Source organism: Nomia melanderi, chromosome 11 (assembly GCF_051020985.1).
Source record: "Nomia melanderi isolate GNS246 chromosome 11, iyNomMela1, whole genome shotgun sequence".
Classification (NCBI taxonomy): domain Eukaryota; kingdom Metazoa; phylum Arthropoda; class Insecta; order Hymenoptera; family Halictidae; genus Nomia; species Nomia melanderi.
Genome location: NC_135009.1, coordinates 5552282 through 5564427, shown reverse-complemented (window position 1 = coordinate 5564427; position 12146 = coordinate 5552282). Strand labels below are relative to the sequence as shown.

Genomic DNA, 12146 nt, shown 5'->3' with positions numbered 1-12146 from the left:
TTACAAAGAACATACAGACAAAAAAAAATATCGAAGTATCTTTCTGCACAAGTAAATGAATAAAATTATGCACGTAATAACGTGTGTTCAGTATACATATAAAGACGACACAATGCTTAGATTCACATTCGCAGCTATTCCACAGCGATAGACAATGATAGTCAACGATTCTAATCAGATTGTGTTTCCAAGAAAGGTGAAACTGCATTTTCAGTTGCATAATGAGTTAAAATTAGAAGAATCTTAAATCGTATAATATAAAACAATTACCACCTGATCGTAATTATGACTCTGTAGATGAGTAATAGGACATAACCAGTCATGAAAGATAGTGGTCTGAAAGACGAAGTTGTATCATTTTCAATCTTTGATTAAGTTTAGAATCCTTACATTAGAAACTAAACAATTTCCACTTTCAATATGTTTCTTTCGAGATAACAATATAAATTAACTGATAATTCGGTTCTGATGCCGTACAGTTTATATGTACCAATAACAATAATTATTGCCACATAAATTGTCTATTAAACAAGTTATCTGTTATAGCGCTAGCATCGATAATTTTATAGAAACAGAACTCTGTGATAATTAAATAAGAACTGTGACAGTGTTATATGATTTCTTTTCACCAGTGATATTACTGCCAATATCGCAAACAGTACTGAAGAATTCAATAATATGTAAGAAGATAATTCTGCAACTTTCTGCTGCTTATTTATGCGATTATTCATGTAAAAACGTCTTAAAACAAGATACGTAATATTCATGAAGCATGTACCGACGTTCCTCTCAATAGATACACTTATATTTCACACACGTATGTAACATTTTATAACTAACGACATAAGCAGAAACATAACAACCTGAATGTACTATGAATAATATTTTTTATTATTTATAAGCACTTTCGTTTCCACTCTGTAACTCAATTGAACACTACTGACTTATTCTAAGGCAAAGTTAAATAAAGTAACATTTGACGATATATGTCTCTAATACCTTTTTGTTCAAAATGTAAAAAAAAAATTAATTTATATAGAAAAGTTGTGTATTTAGTTCTTTAAAAAAAAAAATGTGTAACTGCACTTTACAACTGCATTGATGCACTTCTGCAAGAAATTAAATAACAAAATGATAGAGCTAATTGAACAATGCAAAACTTCAACATATAATTTCTGCCCTACCTTTGATAACAAGAAAGTTATAAGCCTAGTTATTCACTAGACTCACATTATAAACATTCTTATCTCGTTTCCTATAAAAATAGTCTCTCTGAGCGGAACTGTCCCGTAATCGTTCGTGTCTGAAAATATAACATGATTCGATCTTCAGAATGTTTGCAGTGAACCATCCGGTAACCGTTCCGTGTCTGAATAGATAATGTGAATCGACCTTTAATCGGACAGTTTGCGTAGCCCTCAATAATAATCTGAATAGGTTAACACGCAAGCGCGGTGTCAACTGATAAGAATTATATTTCTGTATTAAAAGTATCATAAAATGATATATCCTATCTTTCAGAATTCCCGCCCATCAGTTTTCTTTTGCCGACAGGTATGATCCCTGTTCCTGACCTTATTGCACCGCTTATTTCTTAACTATGCCGGCATACGTTCGTTGGCCATTCTTTCAATTACGGATTTAATAAGTTTGCTCTTATATTACAACTTCTAAAGAAAAAATTGTATTTTTCACGAAAATAAAGATAAATAACGCAAAAAATGACTTCGATATTTTTAATAATCACCAGTTATCAGAATATAATGTGTCATATTTTATTACTCGTACAGCGAGTATAAAATTTAAATACAGATTTTCTCGAAACGATGGCCTTAAATGAAATTATGTTTCTTTATATTCTGGGTGGATTTCTCCATATACAATTACCCCAGTCCTGCGTGTGCGAATATTTTCGAAACTATGTATAAACGTCGGGATACGTATGTAAACGTGTTATCAACAAAATAACAGCACATAAAGGAGGTGCTCGATATAAATTGCTATCGCCAATTATACATAAACTGCTGAATATCAATTCCTTTCGATTACGAACTTATACAGATGAAGTTCTTACGCAAAACGCAGATGGAACAGACTTGAAAGCATCTTTTTTTTGTCAAGTAATACGATTAAGATCATGGATATAATAACACGATTCATGCGTATATATAAGAACGACAAGATATTGCGCCTCACAGTTCTCCCTACCAAACCAGTGTTCGTAGCAGAGATTTTTAACTGAATCCAGTCTCCAAGAAAGACCTCAAGAAGAATATATATTCTACTTTAATTTAATGTGATTCAGGAGAGTCTCAAAATACATACACTAAAGAATTAGTTACGCCTGATCGTCATCATGGGTTTGACGGAGATTTATCATCATTATAACACAGAGCTTGCAGGTAGGTGATAACGCGATTATCAAATCAAAAAACAACAGTCTGAAAAATGAAAATCTGTGCACATCTGTGTCTAATTATTTTCTTTAACATCATAAAAAAAAACATGACAACCCGAGTATAAGTAAGATATTTCACTGAATTTCTGTGAATTAATCTTCTGAACTAAAGTTAAATAAAATGTCGTTTATTAATGTGTTACTCAACGAATCAAATATCATTTTATGTCAACTTAATAGAATCTGTAGCATCCGTGGACATCAACAGTATGTTCTACAGTACTGATATATTAGATTCTTTAAATTCTTATAAAATTTTAGAAAGTTTTTTTTTAATTCGTATAAGATTTTCCTCGGTACAATTTATACACATTAATTTTCTATAAATTTTTGACAGACGAGAGGACCAACAAATGGCCGCTGATAGGTTCACCTACATCTCTTATCCTCTTGTCAGCTCTGTACTTGTACTTCGTCACAGGATACGGACCAAGATACATGAAAGACAGAAAACCGTACTCTTTCAAAACATTCATCTTCTGCTATAATGTAGCACAGATTGTAACAAATGCACTGATAGTGTATCACATATTAGACGCCGGTTGGTACACCGATGGATTTATGCACTGCACTAAACTGGATTACACATACAATCGCAATCCGTACAAGGTATGACCAGGAAATTAATCATTACACTATGTTTCACTTGCTGTCAGACCCCAGGCATTAAGTGATGCTCGGTTAAATTAAAAAATTTTAGGACTTAGCGTTACAATTCTCGTGAGGAGGATAGCCTTTCGCTCCCTAAATTGACTCGAGCACAGTCTGACAAAGGCAAAAAATGTATATAGTAGCGGAAGCGGGATAAACACAGTCCGTCGAACATTGAGGGTCGAGATGCGGGACTTCAAAGCGATGCCGCATGCGTCAAATGTAAACATCCAATGAAGAAATTTTCAGTTGCAGTAATTTTAACTTTACCTTCTCAAATGTAGTACCGATGGATTTTTGAAATTTTTCATTAAAATGAATGCAAATACGACGTAAATCGGTCTAGTTTTGCCAAGTTAATGATTCATTTCCTCTAAATCGATAAAGCTAGACCGATTTACGTCGAGTTTTGAATCACTTTAACCAAAAGAATCTCAATAAACTACTGGTGCTACTACATTTAAAAAAAGTAAGACTAAAATGACTGAAACTGAAATTTTTGTCATTGCACGATTGCTGTTTACGTTCGCAGCAGCTTATTCAAATGTGTCTGCTTCTCTTCCGCTCATTGTATTCATTTTCTTTTATTGCGCAATCATGTTAAATAATAATAAATATTACATTTGGTATTAAGACGTATTTTCAGATCGACATAATGCGTTGAAAAGCGATAACTGTTAATTATTAACGCCACAATCACAAATTACTTATTAGCTTTATGTTTTTATAATTACTTAATGCCCCAGAAATTTTTTTAATTAAATGACTAATAATCAAAATTATTTATTTACTTAAGTTACACAAATTAATTATATTAGTTTAGAGTCAGTAATAATGATATTAATTAATTTAATGAAGTAAACAATAATATAATTACAGATGGCTCACATAGCGTGGTACCTGTTGATCATAAAAATCATCGATTACGTCGAGACTATCTTATACGTGTTCAGGAAGAAGGAACGACAGGTTTCGTTCTTACATTTGTACCACCATGTCTCAACGGTGTTCTTGGTTTGGTTAATCGTGAAATACTATCCCAATGGCTACGCCATGACGGTCGGTATGGTGAATTCCGCAATACACGTACTGATGTACACCTATTATTTGCTGTCTTCCTTTGGACCAAATATGCAGAAAATACTGGCACCGGTTAAGCCACTCGTCACATTGTCTCAAATGGTAAATAGACGAAGTGCTTCGAAATACAATTTTTTCCCAGTCAAAATAATCAGATATTACTCTTAATACATTTCTTTAGTTGACTGAAATGTCCCCTTGCAATTTAATTCATTCGCATATTGCAATAAATGCTTTAATAACTGAAAAAGAAAAAATTATATTTTGATATACTGAATGTATAGTGATCAGCAATCAAATTTAAGACGTGATTTCCCACGAAAGAGTAGGAAGAAAATAAATAGAACAAACAGTTGCGATGTTGCCCTCGTTTTCCAGTTATTTATAATTAAAATTCAAGAATAATACTTATTAATCCGTTAGCACCTTAATATAGAACCCACTCTGAAATTTTGTCTTATCTCAACATGAATAATCAAATTTTAATACAATCTATCAGGTTTAACCAAACTGTCTATATAACTTTTAATAATAATCTGGATAGATTAACGCACGAGTGAAATGTCAAATGATTAAAGATAAAAACTATCATTATATAGGACTTTTAATGTAGAGATATTATTCTTATCAGTTGAAATTTTAACTGTGACAAGTTTCATAATTCTTCTTTTTTCACCAACAGATACAATTCGTAGGACTGATAGTGTACATGATGCAATCGTTCATTCCTGGCTGTCCCGGCACACATCTCCCAGCCTGTATTATGATCTCAAATATGGCAACTAATTTCGTCTTATTCTACAAGTTCTTCAGGCGTACTTATACCAACAAGAAAGTTAAAAAGAATGAAGATTAAAATTAATAACAATCAATAGAAAAGCGTTTGAAACATTCACATATGACAAACGGTTTACGAGCCATTTAAGGCTGTAACAAATGTTAATAACTCACTCTATGTAAAAAAGAATTCAAGATATCGATGACACAGGAGAGTATTTACAAACGCGTTCAAATGTTATGATCTCTATTTACCACGGAACGCAGAACAATTTGTGAATTGCTATTGTTTATTTCTATTACAATTATTGTATACGTCTAATTATTCTTTATCATCAACGGAGAGAAAACAAATATATATATATATACATGTTTTTATACAGAATTAATGATTCTACAGTGATTAATGATATATAATTAGAGATTCAACAAAAAGAGCAACTTGTCAATTAATTTATATTACTATTCTCTAAATAAAAAGAAAATTTTAGCCATCGGAATACAATAATTTGGAAGAAATTACTTTCTACCGTAAAAATTAAATTTTATTATGTACCAAAAATGGCTAAGCTTGGTTCGACATGAACATAACAACAAATGAGTTGTAAGCAATGATAAGATTAAAATGCGTGATTTTCTTTATTTGAAAATCGCTACGAGCTTCTCGTACAACGAAATAAAAGTTCTTCGGTGTCCAATCGATGGTTACACAGTTTAAGAAGAAAAAGATGATCGGTTACGATTTTGCAAAGCGTAACCACACCTTGTATTCTTCGTCGCTTCTAAACAACCGCTTAACCCGTCCAAGTCGCTGTCAGTGTCGCCTAGTTGGTATGTGGGTGTAGCACGATGCATAACTGCATAATACCGTGCGGTAACAGAATGAACGCATCCAAACTGTTAAGGCTGTGATTATATTGGGTGCATGTTCGGACGAAGTGGCATTTTGATAATTAAACATCTGAAGACCGCCATGTGAACCGTTTATTTGCCAATTTGATTAAGTCTACCAAACAAAGAGTAGAAAAATCGATGAAGACTATCGTATACCTTTGTTACAGAATCTAACTCATATTTTTAGATAAATTGCAGCATAATAATAAAGAATCACACAACACAATCGATAAAAACGACAAAACACTGTTTACTGGTCTAATCATTTTGGTTTTTAAACAAAGGTACCATTACGTGCACAAAAAAGTTTCTGTCATCTCAAGACGTTAAAACAATTATTAAGGAAATCTATTGCATACAAAACAAAAATAGTAATCAATCAAATGATTTTGCATTAAAATCTCAGAAAATTATAAAAATGAACTTCATCGATTTAGCCTGTGAGTAGCTTATGTGTGCACTCTTAGAAATTTATGTACTCTTCGTTGCGCAGCAAATGAGCCCTGGAAGGAATGCGGATCTAATTGGTCAGTTTTCACCTTTTCTCATTTCATTTTCGATACTAATTTAGTATTCGTCAATATGGGTATACGTAACCAATCAAAATTACAAACAAACCGTAGCGGGAAACTCTTGGAACTTATGTCCTGTGTAACATACATACTGTGCATACATATTTTATTAGGTATTAGATCGCCTTCATATGAGGGCCTCCATACTCGTTGAAATATCCAGTAATGCAGGTATCGCTACAAACGATGGCTTTGAACCTTTTTCACTTTCTGATCGAGTGTAACACCGAGTGAAACCTTAGAAGACTCAACCCATCGCTTGCAGCGATGCCTGTAACATCACGTTTTAGCGTGGACGGATAACGATACAGATATCGCGTTACGCATATGATGGATACCGAATATACATTAACACGTTGAGAATTTTGAGCGTTTCTCCTAATTATAGTTACCCTGTCATAACAAAGTTAAGTAATATCAGAAATAATGATTAAAGATTTAGTATCACAGTACTTATATTACATTATTATGTAAGTATACTTGTGTTACTAAATATTTTTATTGGACATCAATTTCCTTATTGCAATTGTTTTTAAGCAGTTTGGAAGCTCCGATCATCAGTGACACCGTGGCAATCAACGTGTTAAACAAAGGAAACGTTCAGACCAATATTTTCTTATACGGGTAGCAAAAAGAACACTAAAACAAATAATGTTACTCACATGAAAGCTATGCGTATCATATATGTGTATCGAAATTAGGGATTGAAAACAGTTGTAATATCAGTGTTAGTTCTTGAAACATTTATGACGAAGTAAAATAAATGTAACGGTTCTATAACTGTTAATTTTCGGTTTTGAAACGAATGCAGTACCGAAATATAGAATCGAAATGTAAAACAAAAAGAAATAACAGTCATGGAATCGATGTAATTAATAAGATATAATTTTATTTCGGTTCTTTATAACTGTTTCAATCGAAACCGATATATAACAGTTTCGAACAGTTATTTTCTGAACCCTTTCAGTTTCTGATCGAAATACGAGTATCGCCATATGAAAACGACCTTAAGTTCGTCAAAACCAATTCGTCCGAATACGCATCTGGTACAACCGCAACCTAGTTCACAGGCTACTCTCTCACAAAAAATTCACGGCGATTGCACACGCTTTCATTCAGTCGAGAAAATTACGTAACAAGAAAACAAAGAAAAAACATTTATTATATTATTCATGACCATGTTACATACAACATTTTACGATTCTACGGAATCAGAGTTCGGCAGTAATTGATTATTTTGTGATTATTTTTGTAACTGATAATATACCAATCATTCATCATAATCATTAAGAAATAATGTGACCATTTACTTATTTATTTATATGATAAATTAAATTTTATATGTTACACAAGGTAAATGTAGTGCTACAAAAACTGATATCATTAACAATAACATCAGAGCAAAAGTACAATGTAATAATTATACAGGGTGAGGCACTTAAAACCGGCCACCAGAGATTCTCATAAACGACTAATCATAGTATGTACAGATAAAACGTACAGCGTGATTGATGTTTATCTCCATTCAATGACCCATAACAAGAGATTACGAGACAAAAATGAAGTAATATCAACAACCAGAGACGACAAGGAAGTCTTCGACCATTTCCTCAAATTAAACTATTTTCCATCATAATTGGCTTAACTCGGACTACGAATGACTTTCCCAATAGGTCATTGTATTCGTCTTGAAATACTCTATCAGAATGTAAGTAAAAAAATATACCGTTCCAATTAAAAAAACAGAGATGACCTTCATATCTCCTTGACGCCTCCACCTATCAAAAAACTAGTAACATCGAATGATCAATCCCTTGATACCAAATAATTTTGGCTTGATACATTTTTTCCCATTACCAATAGCAGCCAAGTTATTCAGGAGGCCGGTTTTAACTGCCTCACCCTGTATAGTTCCTTATAGTTTGCTTTTTCACGGAGATAAGGACACTGTCGCCGATTCTTTAAATGCAACGTATAATATTTTACTACCCGTTATATTTTTTATAGGCTTCTTTCATATACTATTACCCCGTTCTCAAATGTGAGACTGATTTCAAAACACTAAATTGTAAATGCTGATGTGTACAAACGTGTGGCGAGCACTTGATAAATTATTCAATACCGGTACTAGTTTTACCAGCATAATGTAATTAACAAAATTAAAAATTCACTTTCTTAAAATCGATAAAACTAGTCCGATTTACGTCGTGTTTAGACTTATTTTAATCACAACAAGTTCTACAATTCACTGGTACTACGTTTGAGAATATAAGATCGATATTAATGAAATTGATATTTCCGTTATTTTTATGTGTTTATTTGATGCATGCGGCATCGCTTCCAAGTCCCGACTCTCAGTGTCTTGACCCTTAAGTGCATCTCACTTTGTCGTATTGTGTTTTATTTACAATCTTCGTTTATGTGAATCAGCCAATAACAAAAGCGGCCGAAACCAAGGAGTCAACGTTCATCACACATGGATGTGTCCCCTTGCCGCACTTGCCCCTTTAGATCAACGGACAAGTTATGGAATGTGTGGAATGTGTGAGTGAGATGAAAGATGCGAGTATAAATGGTGAGCGTGATTGAATTTGGGCGCAGTTTGTCGTTTGTCGAGTAGTATAAAAAGATTGTCAATCGTCTCCTGTGATTATTCCTATATATGTAAGAGTGAAGAGATATTTACACGCACAGATATTTTTGTGAGATCAAGAAGAACGACAGGAGAAATTTATATTTCATGTTAATTGAACAATCCAAAGAATTTTAAAATACATATTCTATAGAACTAGTTGCATCTGACTGTCATCATGAGTTTGGCGGAGATTTATCATCGCTACAACACAGAGCTTGCAGGTAGGTGATAAGGCATAACTACATCAACAGAATAAAATGAAAAACAGTGGCTTGGAAGGCGGAGAAGAACCATTGTTGATCATTGATAAAAATAAATATTTCTGTACTGGAAACTAATCCAATCATTTTATTCGGTCATCCCATAAATAATGCAGTTTTTTATATTTGTTTTATTTCTAAAAATACAGATAAACAAAACTTTTTAAAATTAATAATAATGTATAGACGAACAATTTACAGATAATGAAGGGGAATATGTTTTCGCTGTTTTCTTGCATGATTATTCCTTTAAAAAATATTTCAAAATAAATTACGTAATAATCATGACACGTGTATTGAAATCCTTCTCAATAGATGCAGCTACATTTAACTTACATACATAGTATTTCATAAATAACATCGTAAACAAAAATAGCAGCTCAAATCTCGTACGCAAATACAAGAGATTTTACCAGAGATTTGTTTCAGAAAGTCTTGTTTCACATATAACACATGTATTTAATATATCGATGTATTTTGCCATACACGGTTATTGAAATATACATAAAACTAAAAAATCAATAATTAAAAAATGTTGATTTTCAATTAATTTCTGACAGATGGGAGGACAAATAGCTGGACGATGATAACTTCACTTATACCTCTAACCCTTATGTCGGCTCTGTACTTGTACTTCGTTCTGGATTATGGCCCAAAATACATGAAAGATAAAAAACCGTACTCTTTCAAAACATTCATCTTCGGCTATAATGTATTCCAGATTATAGCAAATGCACTGTTAATATATCACACATTTGACGCCGGTTGGTACACCGATGGATTTATGCACTGCACTAAACTGGATTACACATACAGCCGCAACGCGTACAAGGTATGACCAAGAAATTAATCATTATACTAACAAATAAGTAGTAAGTTTTACTCGCTGTCCGACTTTGAGCATACGTGGCAACCGTGTTATTGGCCAGTATTTGGTACAATAAAATATTTGACAATTTCTCTGCCGCATAAAGCCTCCTTGACTGTAGTTATAATTTACACTAATTCCAAACAATTTTAATATTTGGATTTTAATATATATTCATCATCAATATATAATATATTATATATATATATAATAAGAGAATAAAACTATAAAATGTCCAAAAACATAATTACAGTCTTAATTACAGTTATGATCGTCTCATTTCTATACAATAGCGTTCGGGAAAAGTGTACTTGTTGCGCAACTAATAAAAAGAATATTGTGACATACAATAAAAGAATAATACTAACTGTAATATATATTATTTACTTAGTTCTATTATTAAGATGTGCTTTCCGACTGACATAGTGCGGTAAAAAGCGATAAGTCCTAACACCTAGATGAACATCACATAAACACTAATCAATTCAACTAGCAATACCATAATGAAAACTTACTTAATTTCATGTTTTAATCATTCTTCAGTACCTTTACAAGCTTTGAATCATTAATAACTAAAAGACGTCATTTTCAGCAATCCACGATAACAAAAAGAAACCATCTGTAATATTCCGCAATAAGAACAATTCTTGCTTAACAAGAAATAATTATGTTAATTTAATGAATTAAGCAAACAATAATATGATTACAGATGGCTCAAATTACATGGTATCTGTTGTGCTTAAAAGTTATTGATTACATCGAGACTATCCTCTACGTGCTCAGGAAGAAAGATCGACAGGTTTCGTTCTTACACTTATATCACCACGTTTCGACGGTATTTGTGGCTTGGTTAACAGTGAAATACTTTCCCAATGGTTATGCCATGACGCTTTTCGGACTGAACTGCGGAATACACGTACTGATGTATACTTATTACTTGCTGTCCTCCTATGGACCAAAAATACAGAAAATACTGGCACCAATCAAGCCAATGGTCACCTTGTCCCAAATCGTAAGTACACGAAATATCCTTAAATAAAATTTCATTTCTGCCGAATCAAAAGATATTACCAAATATTACTTTTAATACATTTACTGAGTGGACTGAAATGTCTGTTCGAATTTTAACTCAGATGTGTATCGAAATACAGGCTTTAATAATCGAAAAAGAAGGACACTTTGGTATATACTTCATTATATATAAAGTGTTCAATGAAAAAGATGTAATTTTTCTATAAGAAAATAAAATGAAAATAAATATTAAAATTCCATGAATAATAAGTAAGAATTCATTGACAACTTGATATCGAAGTCGAAATTTTGTCTTATTATGGGATATAAAATCACAACTTCCATATATCTACGAGGTTTAATCAGACTGGTTAGGACTTTTAAGAATAATCTCAGTAAATTAACGAACGGGTGAAAGGTCAATTGATAGAAAATATATTTTTGTATTCAAGGTATTATAAAACGATTCTTTCTATCTCTGACATTTCATCACTTTTTTCCTATCGATAGATACAATTCCTGGTTATGCTAGTCTACATGATGCAATCATTCATTCCTGGTTGTGCTGGAACAGAGACTGCGGCTATCATTATGATTACGGATGTGTTAATTAATCTCGGCTTATTCTGTAACTTCTACAAAATTAATTATATGAACAAGAAAATTAAGAAGAATGAAGATTAAAATTAATAACAGTGACAGATGGAATTATTTTAAAAGATCCGTGATAAGGTCATCAATGTCATCGTTTTGCGTCAAGATCAATGGACAGTTTTATTAACTATTTTTGAATGTATTTGTTGCCTGTATTTCATAAATACAAAAAGATTTTTATTTTTCTATAAATATTTCTTTTACATGTATTTCCTGCATAGATACTGAAATATAATAAACGTATATAAAGTATACAAACATATTCGAAAGTTCAAATAGTCTTTTT

General features: G+C 32.3%; 3 protein-coding genes across 13 annotated transcripts in view; 2 read left to right on the top strand and 1 right to left on the bottom strand.

Moving 5' to 3' along the window:
- Positions 1 to 12146, bottom strand: part of LOC116435221 (uncharacterized) — a 136759-nt gene that overhangs the window by 107624 nt on the left and 16989 nt on the right. The gene's annotated exons all lie outside the window — the stretch shown is intronic.
- Positions 2176 to 8912, top strand: LOC143175062 (very long chain fatty acid elongase AAEL008004-like). Its single transcript, XM_076372005.1, has 4 exons — positions 2176 to 2402; positions 2796 to 3067; positions 3989 to 4291; positions 4872 to 8912. Exons 1-4 carry the CDS (start codon positions 2357 to 2359, stop codon positions 5043 to 5045), a joined length of 795 nt encoding a protein of 264 aa, XP_076228120.1. The 5' UTR covers positions 2176 to 2356; the 3' UTR covers positions 5046 to 8912.
- On the top strand, positions 9045 to 11909 carry LOC143175063 (very long chain fatty acid elongase 4-like). The gene is made up of 4 exons (XM_076372006.1): positions 9045 to 9288; positions 9888 to 10159; positions 10905 to 11207; positions 11717 to 11909. Exons 1-4 carry the CDS (start codon positions 9243 to 9245, stop codon positions 11888 to 11890), a joined length of 795 nt encoding a protein of 264 aa, XP_076228121.1. The 5' UTR covers positions 9045 to 9242; the 3' UTR covers positions 11891 to 11909.

Excerpts from the sequence above, each read along its gene's own strand:
- LOC143175062 (XM_076372005.1), top strand. The coding sequence starts at position 2,357 with ATGGGTTTGACGGAGATTTATCATCATTATAACACAGAGCTTGCAG. Across the intron at positions 3,068-3,988 it reads ACAATCGCAATCCGTACAAG|ATGGCTCACATAGCGTGGTA; the intron begins GTATGACCAGGA and ends ATATAATTACAG. Across the intron at positions 4,292-4,871 it reads TCGTCACATTGTCTCAAATG|ATACAATTCGTAGGACTGAT; the intron begins GTAAATAGACGA and ends TTTCACCAACAG.
- LOC143175063 (XM_076372006.1), top strand. The coding sequence starts at position 9,243 with ATGAGTTTGGCGGAGATTTATCATCGCTACAACACAGAGCTTGCAG. Across the intron at positions 9,289-9,887 it reads CTACAACACAGAGCTTGCAG|ATGGGAGGACAAATAGCTGG; the intron begins GTAGGTGATAAG and ends AATTTCTGACAG. Across the intron at positions 10,160-10,904 it reads ACAGCCGCAACGCGTACAAG|ATGGCTCAAATTACATGGTA; the intron begins GTATGACCAAGA and ends ATATGATTACAG.